We start from the raw sequence: 15,128 nt of genomic DNA, 5'->3' as shown, positions 1-15,128 counted from the left end.
GTTATGAAGACAAACAATATTTGTTTAATATCTTTGTCATTTTCTTATTCCCCATTGTAATTTATCATACCACTATCTCGAAGGGACCCATATTCCCTTTACTGTACTTCTAAAAACAGATAAGAGATTTTACATTTACTGCTAGTTTACTCTCCTATTTTTATCCATTTCTTTGTTCATTTTTAAAAACACTCCCAATCATCAGGCTTATTTATTTTGGCAAAATTACATTGCTCTACTTTTAATCTATGCAGTCTTTAACATCTCTATCTAGGGTTGGACTGGTTTTCCAGTGAAGATTTTGTTCCTCAAGGGAATGTATATTCAGAATGATGAATTATTTAAATGTTTGTCATTGGCTATCTTTGGATCTAATTTATAAACGTACCTCAGCCAACCTGCCTCTCATACCCATTATGCAGCAAAGGTTTACCAGACTGATTCCTGGAATGGCTGGACTGACGTACGAGGAGAGATTGGGTGGGTTAGGTTGTATTCGCTGGAGTTCAGAAGAATGTGAGGGAATCTCATAGAAACCTATAAAATTCTAACAGGACTGGACAGGGTAGATGCAGGAAGGATGTTCCCAATGGGTGGGGTGTGTCCAGAGCCAGAGGTCACATTCTGAGGATACGGATAGACCATTTAGGACAGAGATGAGGAGAACTTTCTTCACCCAGAGAGTAGCGAGCCCGTGGAATTCATTATCTCAGGAAGTAGTTGAGGCCAAAACATTGTATGGTTTCAAGAAGCAGTTAGATATAGCACTTAGGGCGAAGAGAATCAAAGGATATGGGGAAAGCAGGATTAGGCTATTGAGTTGGATGATCAGCCATGATTGTAATGAATGGCACAGCAGGCTCGAAGGGCCGAATGGCCTTCTCCTGCTCCTGTTTTTTCTATGTTTCTATTAAGTAGCTTTGATTAAATTTAAGCTCCTAATTTTGGACGTAACCATAACACTCCCAAAACAAATATGAAATTCAATCGTATGATGATCACTTACCCCAGCCTTCACTATAAGGCTACTACCTGCCTCACTACAGATCAGAATGAGCCTGGTTGATTGCTTGACACTGTTTGAAAAAGATTCCTTGAATGGATTCCACAAACTTGCCCTCCAAGCTGCTTTAATCAATTTGGTCCAACCGGTCTATATGACAGTTCTTCGGGGTTAATTCTTCCATGAACAATGGGCCATAAGCTGCACCACTCTAAGCTTCTCTGATATCATAAAGCATTCCACCATCTCCCCAGCTTACCAAATGTGAACCAGTTACTTACATTTTTTTTTCTTCTTAAATTTAGAGTACCCAATTCATCTTTTCCAATTAAGGGGCAATTTAGCGTGGCCAATCCACCTTGCCTGCACATCTTTGGGTTGTGGGGGTGAAACCCACGCTAACACGGGGAGAATGTGCAAACTCCACACACCCAGAGCCGGGATCGAACCTGGGACCTCGGCGCTGTGAGGCAACAGGGCTAACCCACTGCGCCACCGTGCTGCCCCTGACCAGTTACTTAAATAAAAGATGCCTTTCTTTCAGCTCCCATTCAAAAAAAAAGTACTTACGGTCGTTTCGCAATAGCAACAATGACAGCATTTTCTGACGATTTTGTTGCTCTGATGGATCTATGAATAATAGCCACAATTACTTTGCCATCACATACAATAGTGTACAGACAGGTATCAGAGTCACAGTTACGCTGGACCATAGAATTGGATGCTCAGTGATCTATGGAAGATTCAGTCTGATCACTTGATTCCAGGGAACCTTGCACAAGGCACAGATCCTGAAATAATTTCATATGAAGCATCTCAACCTCCCCATACCCCACTCAATCGCGCATACACACTACACAAACTAAACAAGCTATGAGAAAATGAACTAACATTGTGTACCGAGTATGGGATGGATGTTATTCTGCAATCTGACAGGTTTCAGCAGTTTGGGAAACATCACATCATTCTAACAACAGACCGAGGTGTGTTAAAAACCATCACAATCATGCACGGTCAAATAGACATTAGATTAAAAAAATTACAGAGGTAAACGGAGATTTAAAACTAAAAGTACTTTCACGCCATAATGTTCCATTTTTAGGAACTGTTATAACCTGCCTGCTTACCATTGGCCGGGGACTAATGGCAATCCCACAATCCTTTGGGAGTATGAGCTTCCCCAATGAGGGGGCGGAGAAATCATTTGCAGATTCCCTACATAAATAGAGCTGGCCAGTTTGGAACCAGCTAGAGGAGAGTGAGCAGCAAGGGAGGTTGCTGCTGCTGTTGCATATATATGTTATTGTAAATAAATGTTATTTCTTTCTATCCTTCAACGTGTGCTGGATTATTCGTGGCCCTCACAAAACTGGCAACGAGGATTAAAATGTCTACACTGCGGCAGCCACCTCCCTGGATTTTTTTCGATACAGGTTGGAAGTTGTTTTCTATTACACCATGCCTCTGTATGGACGTTTGGATGTTTTTGATGCTGCGCTGGAAAGCTGGAACCAGTACGCACAACGGATGCGTTACTATTTCCGGGCAAACAATATCACCGAAAACGAGCGGCAGGCGGTCATATTGGTCACTTCCTGTGGCCCGCATACGTTTGGGGTGATTAGGAGCCTTCCGTACCCAGCTGCGCCGGACACCAAAACGTTTGATGAACTTGTGAACTTAGTGGGGCAACATTTTAACCCAACCCCATCCACGATAGTCCAACGTTACCGGTTTAATGCCGCTGAGAGGGCCCCAGGAGAATCCCTTGCTGACTTTCTATCCAGGCTACGCAGGATTGCGGAGTACTGTGACTGTGGTGAGACCTTGTCAGAAATGTTACGCGACCGTTTGGTTTGCGGTACTAACAATGCGGCCACCCAGAGAAAGTTGTTAGCCGAGCCAACATTGACTGTTCAACAGGTCATTCAGATAGTATTGTCCCGAGAAAGCGCAGAACGGGGAGTGCAGGGCCTACAGGGAATGGAGGTGCATGCCTTGGGGCGCAACCCCTTCCGTCCGAAAGCGTCCCCCCACACCCCTGCGAGGCGACGTCGGATCGACGCCAGTGGCCGTCGGACATTCCTCCCCAAAGGGAGCCTTCTCCAGTACCAATGTATGAGGAGCCATGTCCGTGTCAGACTTGTAGGCGCCGACCCCGTCGCGGACGCCGGTCCTGGGGGCGCCAGAGGCGCCATCGTTCCGACAGAAACTGAGGCCAGCCCAGGGGCCGTACCTTCCATTTGGATGAACCTGCGGCGACTACTCCCGAGGACATGGAGACGGAGGACGACTGCCTGCAGCTGCATTGTGAGACAGCTCCCCGTGTGGCCCCCATTAAGGTGACAGTACGGGTCAATGGTCACCCGCTTGAGATGGAGTTGGACACTGGCGCAGCGGTCTCCGTGATCGCCCAGACAACATTCGACCGCATCAAGCAGGGTATACAGACCCTTACATTAACCGACACACAGGCCAGGTTGGCCTGTGGCACGGGGGAACCATTGGACATTGCAGGAACTACGATGACCCCTGTTGTTTATGGATGCCAGGAGGGGCGTTTCCCACTTATCGTGTTGCGCGGCTATGGGCCCAGCCTGTTGGGTCGGGACTGGTTGCGTTATTTGCGGCTGCAGTGGCAGCACATCCTCCAAACAGTTTCTGGAGGGTTGACTGAGGGGCTAGGACGATACCCAGATGTATTCCAGCCCGGTTTGGGGAAAATAAAAGGGGCCATAGCCCGTATCCAAGTCGAACCAGGAGCCACGCTGCGCTATTTCCGGGTGCGTCCGGTGCCTTACGCCTTGCTCGAGAAGGTAGAAGGGGAGCTCACTCGTTTGGAGACTTTGGGTATCATCAGGCCCGTCCATTTCGCTGACTGGGCAGCACCAATTGTACCTGTAATGAAGCCAGATGCCACAGTTCGCTTGTGTGGCAACTATAAACTTACAGTGAATACGGCTTCCCGACTCGACCGATACCCAATGCCTCGCATAGAGGATCTCTACGCGAAGCTTGCAGGCGGACTCTCGTTCACGAAATTAGATATGAGTCACGCCTACTTACATTTGGAGCTGGACCCTGTCTCCCAGCCATATGTAATGATTAATACACACTGGGGCCTGTATGAATATACACGTTTGCCCTTTGGAGTATCCTCTGCCTGCGCTATTTTTCAATGCATTATGGAGGACATTTTGAGAGGTTTACCGCGTGTCGCTGTTTACTTAGACAATGTTTTGATTACAGGGACGTCGGAGCAGGAACATTTAGAAAATTTGGAGGCTGTCCTTAGACGCTTTTCGGAGGCTGGAATCCGTCTTTCAGGCGAAGGAAGTAGTCTACCTGAGGTAACGGGTGGACCGTGAAGGTTTGCACCCCGTCGCAGAGAAGGTGCGCGCGATTCAACAGGCCCCTGCCCCGACTGACACGTTGCATCTTCGTTCATTTCTCGGGCTCGTAAACTATTACGGGAAGTTCCTCCCCAATCTGCCAACTACGCTGGCCCCGTTGCACCTTCTGCTAAAGAAGAATCACACCTGGGTTTGGGGTCAGCCGCAAGAAACCACATTCCGGCCGGTAAAACAACAATTGTCGTCGTCTGGGTTACTAACCCACTATGACCCTGGAAAGCCTTTGCTCGTCACATGTGATGCATCCCCGCATGGTATTGGGGCCGTCCTGTCCCACAAGGTGGAGAACGGGGCCGAGCAGCCGATAGCTTTCGCCTCCCGCACATTGACTGCAGCGAAAAAAAGTATGTGCAGATCGAGAAGGAGGGCCTGGCAGTGGTCTTTGTGGTGAAACGTTTCCACCAGTACATGTATGGCCGCCACTTCACTATCGTGACTGATCATCAGCCTCTGCTGGGACTTTTCAGAGAGGATAAGCCAATACCGCCCATTGCTTCCGCACGGATCCAGCGCTGGGCTTTGTTGCTCGCTGCATACGAGTATTCTCTGGAGCACAAACCAGGAACCCAGATACGGAATGCCGACGCACTGAGCCGATTGCCTTTATCGACCGGGCACATGTTAACCCCCATGACCAGTGAGGTGATTGCAACCCTACATTTTATGGACACCTTGCCTGTCACCATCACAGATCCGTGAGTGGACCCAGACGGAGCCAGTCCTGTCAAAGGTTCGGCACATAGTCCTGTATGGTGGGCAGCATAGACAGCTCCCAGGTGAGTTGCGGGCATTTTCCTCCAAGCTGTCCGAATTCAGCGTGGAAGACGGTATCCTTTTGTGGGGGACGCGTGTGATTGTCCCGGAAAAAGGACAGGAGCTGATACTGAGAGACCTGCACAATGGGCATCCGGGTGTGACCAAAATGAAAATGTTGGCCCGGAGTTATGTCTGGTGGCCAGGCCTAGACACCGGCATTGAGAAGGTGGCCCAAAACTGCTCCATTTGCCAGGAGCATCAGAAGCTTCCGCCGGCCGCGCCCCTACATCACTGGGAATGGCCAGGGTGGCCTTGGGCGCGCTTGCATGCGGATTTCGCCGGCCCCTTTCAAGGATCCATGTTCCTTCTATTAATCGATGCCCAGTCTAAATGGCTAGAGGTGCATAAGATGGTAGGCACAACGTCCTGTGCAACAATCGAGAAGATGCGTTTGTCTTTCAGTACGCATGGCCTCCCCGAGGTGCTGGTCACGGACAACGGCACTCTGTTCACAAGTGAGGAGTTTGCGAGGTTCATGAAGATGAACGGCATACGCCATATCCGCACTGCCCCTTACCACCCGGCTTCAAATGGGTTGGCGGAGCGCGCAATGCAGACATTGAAATGAGATCTAAAGAAGCAGTCTTCCAGGTCGATGGACACGAGACTGGCTCGGTTTTTGTTTTCATACAGGACCATTCCACATGCGGTGACTGGGGTAGCTCCCGCAGAACTCCTAATGGGCCGGAGACTTCGCACCCGCCTTAGCACGGTTTTCCCGGACATTGGCGCAAAAGTACGCCGCACACAAGAACGGCAGGGACATGGCCTTTCTCGGCATCGGCCGAATCGGCAGTTTGCATCCGGTGACCCAGTGTTCTTTCGGAATTTTGCTGGTGGTGCCCAGTGGGTCCCTGGCGTAATCTTTCGCCAAACGGGCCCTATCTCTTACCAGGTGTAAGCCCAGGGTCGTCTCCAGCGCAAACATGTAGACCATGTTCGGTCAAGAAGACCATCCCTTCCAAAGATTCCCCGCACCCGGCGCTCATTTCTACAGCCGCAGAGACCAGACACAGTGGAGAGTATTCCTCACGATCTTCCTCTGGTGCCTCACTCAAAGCCTGCGCAGGTCGTTACAGAACCGCATGGAGATAGAGACACCGAGATGACGGAGGCAGCAAACTCCGACTCCCGAGATGGAGACACAGGACGCCTCAGAGGGGGAATCCTCGGGCCCACGGGCCGTGGATGGACAACCGTTACGGGAGTATGAGCTCCGGCGAGAGAGTGAGCAGCAAGGGAAGTTGCTGCTGCTGTTGTATATGTATGTTATTGTAAATAAATGTTATTTCTTTCTATCCTTCAACTCGTGCTGGATTTTCGTGGCCCTCACAAAAGGAACTCCGTGATGTATTTAGTAAAAGTAAAGTCGCCATAATCTCAGATGGCCATTGGCTGCTTTTCCCTTTGAGGGGGAGGGGTGACTGGTGGTGGTCTAACCTGAGGGTAACCACACCTCAGGCGAGGGGCAGGGATGAGAAGTCTGGGCCTTCATGAATAACCTCAGCCGGTACGGGAGTTGAACCCACGCCTCTGGCCTCGCTCTGCATTACCAACCAGCCCGGCCAACTTGAGCTTTGATCTGCTGCATTATTTCAATCTAGAGTGATCTCTCAAAAAGATGAAATTATTCCCATAGCTGCTGGTTGGTGCATATGAAACTGAGTGACACCAACAGATAACTCAACACAGATACTCAAGTGTTTAATCAGAAACCAAATACAATTCAAAATAGAAAACACTGAAAGCACGACGCAGGTCAGACGGCACTCACAGAGTGAGAAACAGTTCATATTTCTGGTTTATGACCTTTCATTCTAACTTGCTGAGTATTTACAGCATTATTTGACTTTGGTATTTGAACCTAATACAAATGGTCGAAACTGAATCTGACACTGGCACCAACATCTGTGTTTACAAAACTGACCAGACTTTAGTGATGAATCAACGGTCTCTAAACCGCAATCAAGAGCAACACTCACCGGCATAGAGTTTCTGCATCAAAATACAAGGAATGTCTCTGATCTATGACGATGATCTCATGATTCTTGTCCAAGAAACATTCCAGTGCAGCCTCTGGCGTCTGTACCACATTGCAGCTGTACCCTGCCCTGTCACACGCCCAGCAGAATCCAGTACTCTGGCTATCTTCCTTGGCAAAGACTAGAAGTACCTGAAGAGAGGGAAAGAAGATTCACGCTGAAGGATGCTGATCGAAAGTGAATGGCAGCTCTGGAGTGGGAGAGAAGAATGGGTTTGTTGAAAGTATTTCAACCACACAAAGTACACACAGAGGATAGGGTTTCTAATGAGGCAGGTTTCCAAGATGAAATGTCCAAAGAAGGCAAATGGAGTTTAGACCTACATTGCTAGAGGGATGGGGTTTAAAAGCAGTGAGGTTATGTTGCAGCTGTATAGGGTGCTGGTGAGGCCACACCTGGAGCACTGTGTACAGTTTTGGTCTCCTTACTTGTGAAAGGATGTACTGGCATTGGAGGGGGTACAGAGGAGATTCACTAGGTTGATTCCGGAGCTGAGAGGATTGGTTAATAAGAACATAAGAACTAGGAGCAGGAGTAGGCCATCTGGCCCCTCGAGCCTGCTCCGCCATTCAATGAGATCATGGCTGATCTTTTTGTGGACTCAGCTCCACTTTCTGGCCCGAACACCATAAACCTTAATCCCTTTATGAGGAGAGACTGGGACTATACTCATTGGAATTTAGAAGAATGAAGGGAGGATCTGATAGAAACATATAAAATTATGAAGGGAACAGACTGGATAGAAGCACGAAGGTCGTTTCCATTGGCGGGTGACACGAGAACTAGGGGGCATAGCCTCAAAACAAGGGGGAGCAGATTTAGGACTCAGTTGAGGAGGAACTTCTTCACCCAAAGGATTAGAAATCTGTGGAATTCCCTGCCCAGTGAAGCAGTTCAGGATACCTTGTTGAATGTTTTTAAGGAAAAGACAGATAGATTTTTGAACAGTAAAGGAATTAAGGGTTATGGTGAGCAGGTAGGTGAGTGGTGTTGAATCCACAAAAAAGATGTTCAAATCAGACCCACGATAAATATTTCCATTATGGCTTTAAAAACTTTTTGTTTCAACTTCAAACAATTTGCCCTCAGGGTGTTCCAGTACAGTGAAGTGGCAGATTTACCGCTTCCGCTCACTGCCTCGTGCCCAATGCTAACAAGACTAACTCGTACCCAATGCTAACAAGACTAACAACGGCCAAAATAAAAACAGCACAACTTCTAAAATATCAGGTGAAGCAACAGCTTTTAGTTATTAGATATTATAAAAATATTATAAAAAGTGGAAACACTTAATTGCTGAATGAATGGGGGCTGGTTGCCTGCAGTTTGGGTACAATACTACTTGTGTAGGGGCTGATTTAGCACTGTGGGCTAAACAGCTGGCTTGTGATGCAGGACAATGCCAGCAGCGCGGGTTCGATTCCCGTACCAACCTCCCCGAACAGGCGCCGGAATGCGGCGACTAGGGGCTTTTCACAGTAACTTCATTGAAGCCTACTCGTGACAATAAGTGATTATTATTACTATTTACAATATTGAACATGAAGCGCAGGATTGTGTAAAAGGACAGAGGCTTGAATTCAACTTTAACTATTTCCTTACACACAGGAGTGAAAATGGCACCACACAAGGTTGCCACCTGCCCGCTGACTGCACAAAGCACCAATTCTCACTCCTGCATTCCTGTCTGGATGTTCAGAGCCAGGGTCACTCAAGCTCATTATGAAAAATGCCCATTGTTCAAGGTTCGATTATTAAAAACCAGGATATCCTCTGGCCCATCCCAGACACCCGTCAGACCGAGGCCGCTGTCAGCAGTGGCTGGCTGAGTTTCACACATGGTCCATGTGCAAACTGAGCAACTCATTTTTTAAATGAGAATTGCAATTACAACCTGACCAAGCCTTTGTTGTAATCTGTCCAGATAAATGGAGCATGTGGATTAAGTTTTCACCCAGTAAGGTGATCTGAACTCAAAGACTTGTACAAAGGCCATGCACCATCAGATCCTGATCAGAGCCCACTTAATTTATCAATAACATTTCCTGTTCAAATTTAATTCTGCATGATCCGCAGAGGGTCAATGGGGAAATACCTCAGCGCCCATTTATTTGATGCAAGAGTAAATATTGTACATAAGTAGCAGACAAAGCAACAGCTTTTCGTTATTAGATATTGGAAAAATATTATAAAAAGTTGAGATATTAAATTGCTGAATGAATGTGGCATGGTTGCCTGCAGTTTGGGTATAATCCTATCTATATTAATACCAGGGCAGCACGGTGGCACAGTGGTTAGCACTATGGCTTCACAGCGCCAGGGTCCCACGTTCCATTCCCGGCTTGGGTCACTGTCTGTGCGGAGTCTGCACGGTCTCCCTGTGTCTGCGTTGGTGTCCTCCGGTTTCCTCCCACAAGTCCCGAAAGACGTGCTGTTAGGTGAATTGGACATTCTGAATTCTCCCTCTGTGTACCCGAACAGGCGCCAGAGTGTGGCGACTAGGGGCTTTCCACAGTAACTTCATTGCAGTGTAGTAAGCCTTCTTGTGACAATAAAGATCATTAAATTAAACTATTTACAATACTAATCATTGATTATTATACATACAACAGGAAGAAAACTTAGCCCAGATCATCAGCTCCCAGCAGTAACCTGCAAGTGGCCCATCCGACAATATTCAAAGTGAATTATGCCTGGATTAATCTACTTTCTACTGACTGACATGGGCGGCACAGTGGTGCAGTGGTTAGCGCTGCTGCCTCCCGGCACTGAGGACCCGGGTTCAATCCCGGCCCCGGGTCACTGTCTGTGTGGAGTTTGCACATTCTCCCCGTGTTTGCGTGGGCCTCAGTCCCACAACCCAAAGATGCGCAGGTTAGGTGAATTGGCCACGCTAAATTGCCCAATTAAGATTGGGAAAAAAAGAATTCAGTACTCTCAATTTATATATTTTTTTAAATCTAAAACAAAAAAAGTTTCTACTTACTGACAACAAATAGCAGTCACATCCCTACAATGTTTGCGAAATTACAGAATCAGAATCTGCAGTCCTGATCATGTACCCCTGCCGAGCTCCTGGTGAAATCCCAGATTCCTTGTTGGAGCTCAGACACTTTGGCACCAAACTTTAGAATATCTAACTGGCCAATTATAGCATAGCCTCCACCAGTCCCAAATAAAGACATAGTGCAGGAGAGACTGAGGTCCACAGCTTGGGTATTTTCATGTCCTCTGAGGAATGTGATTAGGGTCAGCTGGTGTGGCCAGGATTACCACACTCGTCACTGGACGATGCGGGGTCTATCTCAGAGATGGTGATATGGACTCCACCTAAACAGGAAAAATTATTTTTCCTTATAGAGAGCAGCCCTCAGGAACAATTTCCTTCCATCTCCAAGAGTCGGAATTTCCAGACCTTTTCCACACCCCAATGTCCCCCTTTTAAAGCAGACCAAAGCAGGCCAGCAGCACGGTTCAATTCCCGTACCAGCCTCCCCAAATAGGCGCCGGAATGTGGCAACTAGGGGCTTTTCACAGTAACTTCATTGAAGCCTACTTGTGACAATAAGCAATTTTCATTTAATTTTCATATTTTTTGGCTTTTTTCTTATGTCAAGGACGTTAGGCATTGCTGCAAGGGCCTCAACAATGGCTATTAAAATAGAGAATATCCTATGACCCTCTGTAGCTCAGTGGGGTTAATAACAAAGAGATCTGAGGCATTTAGTGCCTCACTTATACTTTGATTGTCCAGAAGCCTTTCCTGCTGTGTTTATGGACACAGTGTATATAACGCTGAAAATAATATTGGGTCACAAAAACAATTCCCTGTACTTAAATGCATTAACTGAGCTGCTTCTACTATTTGAGGAATTACACAGCTTTGCTCTCCATACCAAGGATATATTTGCCTTATACAGAATGCAACAACGTTTGCGAGATGGATTTCTGGGATGAGGGATGTTTCATGAGGAGAGACTGAGCAGAATGTGCCTATCGTCATTTACAAGATTCTTCAAACAAGATAGTGAGAGGGGCCAACAAGGTAGATGCTCCCCTAGTTGGAACTTGGGGATAGAATCTGGTGATAAAGGATTAGCCAGTTAGGACGGAGATGAGAGAATTGTGTAGGCTTGGAATTACCTACTCTTGCTCTTCAAATCATGAATATATTCAAGTCCAAGATCAATAGATTTTTGGATTCTAAGGGAATCAAAGGATATTGGTGTCATACAGGCAATGACAATCTCCAACAGAAGAATCTAACCATTAACATTCAACAGCAATACTATTGCTGACTCTCCACCATCAACATCCTGGCAGATTACAATTGAACAGGTGAGGTGAGATTGACATCAAGGCATCATTTGACTGGGCATAAAGGAGCTGTGGCAAAACTGGAGCCAACAGGAATCAGGAGGAAACTCTCCGTGCTTGGAGTCTTTCCTGGTTGTGGTGGTTGGAGGTCAATCATCTCAGCTCCAGGACATCACTGCAGGAGTTCCTCAGGGTTTGTCCTCGGCCCAACCATCTTCAGCTGCTTCATCAATGACCTTCCTTCTATCATAAGGTCAGAAGTGGGTATGTTTGTGGATGACTGCACAATGTTCAGCACAATTTGTGACTCCTCAGATAATGAAGCAGTTCATGTCCAAATGCAGCAAGATGTGGGCAATATCCAGGCTTGGGTTGACGTGGCAAGTTACATTGGCGCCACACAAGTGCCAGGCAATGACCATCTCCAACAAGAGAGAATCTAACCATTGCCCCTTGACATTCAATGACATTACCATCGCTGAATCCCTCACAATCAACATCCTGGGGGGGTTACCATTGATCAAAAACTGAACTGGACTACCCATATTAATACTGTGACTACAAGAGCAGATGAGAGGTTAGGAATCTTGTTCTACGTCCAATAAACAAATTTAAAAAAAGAAACTGAACTGGACTAGCCATACAAATACTCCTTCAACAGCATCTTCCAAAGCTACAATCACGGAGACGGAATATCTTCACTCCGCTCTCTCAGGTCCAACTCTGACTCTCTCATCAGACCTGCCGACAAGGGTGGGGCTCTTGTGTGGCGTACTGACCTCTACCTCATGACTCTCAGACACTTCCTCCTACCTCCCCTGGACCATGATCCCATCACCGAACATCAAATCATTGTTTCCAGGACTGTCACTTACCTCGCCTCCTCTGGAGATCTTCCATCCACAGCGTCCAACCTGAATCTCGCAACTCCGGACAGCCCGCTTCTCCCTCCTCCCCAAAATGCACAAACAGGTGGTAAAGGAGCTGAGCTCCGAAAGCTAGTGATTCCAAATAAACCTGTTGTTGGTGCGTTAACCTGGTGCTGTAAGACTTCTTACTGTGCCCACCCCAGTCCAACGCCGGCATCTCCACATCATGGAAATATGTTGCCATTTCTTCAGCTGTCCAAAATCCTGGAACGTCCTTCCCAGCAGCATTGTGTATCGTACCACACGGACTACACTGATTTAAGGTGGCAGCTCACCATCTTCTTCAGGGTGATCCGGGGAAAACAATAACTTGGCCTTGCCGGCAACACTCCCATCTCGTGAACAATATATTTGAAAAAAAAGAGTCAGGTGGAAAAGGTGTGGCAGTCAAAGGTCAGTCCCAATGGTAATGAAGGACAAAGCAGGCTCAAGGGGTCATATACCATACTCCTGCTGCTAATTATGTTCTTATACAATATTTTCATTTAAGTTGTTAGAATCTCTTGTTTCATGTTTAAACACAGGACAGACTGTTACTGTCTATTTTTGGCTATATTCCCACCGTTACTACTTGTAACCTCCTGAGTCTCCAGCTAAAACAAATGGAGCTGAACTCCTCCAGAAGGGTTAATTCAAGATTATGACATTTAGGGAGAGTTAGGGAAAGCAGTGCTGAAAGGTCAACACCAAGTGAGATGTCTTAACAACTGGCCGACAAATATCTCCCACCCTGCCAGCAAGCACATCTACTGCCCCCAACATAACCATCCTGTCCTCCAATTCTAGCACTTCCAACTGAAGCTCAGCTCAGCCACAATAAGCTTACTGAGCTTCTACATAAAATACAAAAAACAAAGTCACCTCGTTGAAGAGGCTTCTACTCCAGGAGGAAAGAATGCGCTGAAGATTTCCTCCCATTGTGAGTGGCACAGGATATTCTATTAGCTCAAAACCAATTTTAACCGGAGTGTATTGATCACAATAATCAACTTGTACCATCAGATTGGGAGACATTGTTTTGTGGCTATTTTACAGTAATCAGTGACATCCATCAAACTACTCGGCTCATTGGACTGTTAAATGTCAACTTACATTCAAGGTTCTTGCACATGCCAATGATATTCTGTAAATTCCAACTCACAATATTTCAGACTTCCTTGTTCTAAACAAAGCTCAGGGATTGATCGAGACGTCCATTTCAGAACCAGATTCTGTTTCTCAGCATCTATAGCTGCACTAATCGTACCTGAATGGGGTCCTGATGCATTGTCATTGGTCCAAACTGAACTTCAGTTACTGCTCCCTACAGAGAGAGGAGAGAAACATCGAATTAGAAACACGTCTCTTTATTTTATAGAAACCTGCAAAATTACAACACATATTGGCTTCTAATCTTTCTATTTTTTTAAAGAAATAATTTTATTCCAAAAATTTTCAAAATATCACATGCATAACAATCCAACAGGAAACAAATTTTAAAACAACCTACACCCCCTCCCCCACACCAGCTCCTAACCAACTCCCCCAGTTAGTGGCAATGGACAAATCCTTAAAGGTGATGAATGGCGCCCACCTGAATAGAACCCTTCCTCTGACCCTCGAATGACACAATCTTTTCCAGTCTCGGAATCTCGGACAGGTCCCCCAGCTTTAGGTGGCGCTGACGGCCTCCATCCAAGCAGGACTCGTGTCCAGGTTATCAGAGAGGTGAAGGCGTGGACATCAGCTTTCCTCCCATCCAGGAGCGCCGCCGACTCCGACACCCGAAAGATCGCCGCCAATGGGCACGACTCCAGCCTGACCCCAAAATCTCCGACATAGTGGAGAACCAAAACCCAACAGCTGAGGGCAGGACCAGAGCATGTGAATGGTTTGCTGCATCTTCAAACAAGGCGCACACCTGTCCTCTGGACGAATCCACTCTTGCACTAGTCAAGTACGTCCCGTGAACTACTTTAAACTGTATCAGGCTCAGCCTGGCACAAGAGGTGGAATTCACCCTGTGCAAGATCTCGCTCCACGCCCCTCCCTCCACCCCCCCTCCCTCCACGCCCCTCCCTCCACGCCCCCTCCCTCCACGCCCCTCCCTCCAAACCCCTCCCTCCACACCCCTCCCTCCACGGCCCCTCCCTCCACGCACTTCCCTCCAAACCCCTCCCTCCATGCCCCTCCCTCCACGCCCCTCCCTCCACCGTCCCTCCCTCCACGCCCCTCCCTCCACGCCCCTCCCTCCACGCACTTCCCTCCAAACCCCTCCCTCCACGCACTTCCCTCCAAACCCCTCCCTCCACGCCCCTCCCTCCACGCCCCTCCCTCACACCCCTCCCTCCAGCCTTAGGCCAGCTCCTCCTCCCACTCCCCCTTTCCCTCCTCCAGCGGTGGTCTCACCGTCTCCAATAACCACCCATATTATCAGCTATCTTCCCTTCCCTACCTCACCTTCACATAGCATCCTGTCCATAGGTGCAGGTCCCGGTAGCGAGGGAACAAAGACAGTTCCTTACGACCAAAATTTTGCAGCTGCGTAAACCTAAACAAACTCCCCCTCGGGAGTTGAAATTTCTCCACTATTGCCTCCAGTCCCACAAACCTACCCTCCACAAACAAA

General features: G+C 47.5%; 1 protein-coding gene across 2 annotated transcripts in view; it reads right to left on the bottom strand.

The window, feature by feature from the left end:
* pde8a (phosphodiesterase 8A) overlaps positions 1-13,823 on the bottom strand; it is an 82,718-nt gene extending 68,895 nt beyond the window's left edge. For both annotated transcript variants that reach the window (XM_038813225.1, XM_038813226.1), the window contains exons 1-3: positions 13,767-13,823; positions 7,215-7,405; positions 1,574-1,633 (exon numbers count right to left, since the gene is read on the bottom strand). In XM_038813225.1, the coding sequence (XP_038669153.1) occupies positions 1,574-1,633; positions 7,215-7,405; positions 13,767-13,793 (278 nt within the window). In that variant the 5' untranslated portion in view covers positions 13,794-13,823. The remainder of the gene's footprint in view (positions 1-1,573; positions 1,634-7,214; positions 7,406-13,766) is intronic.
* Between the last annotated feature and the right edge of the window lie 1,305 nt (positions 13,824-15,128).

This window comes from Scyliorhinus canicula, chromosome 12 (genome assembly GCF_902713615.1).
Source record: "Scyliorhinus canicula chromosome 12, sScyCan1.1, whole genome shotgun sequence".
NCBI lineage: Eukaryota > Metazoa > Chordata > Chondrichthyes > Carcharhiniformes > Scyliorhinidae > Scyliorhinus > Scyliorhinus canicula.
This window is presented reverse-complemented; position numbering and strand designations above follow the sequence as displayed.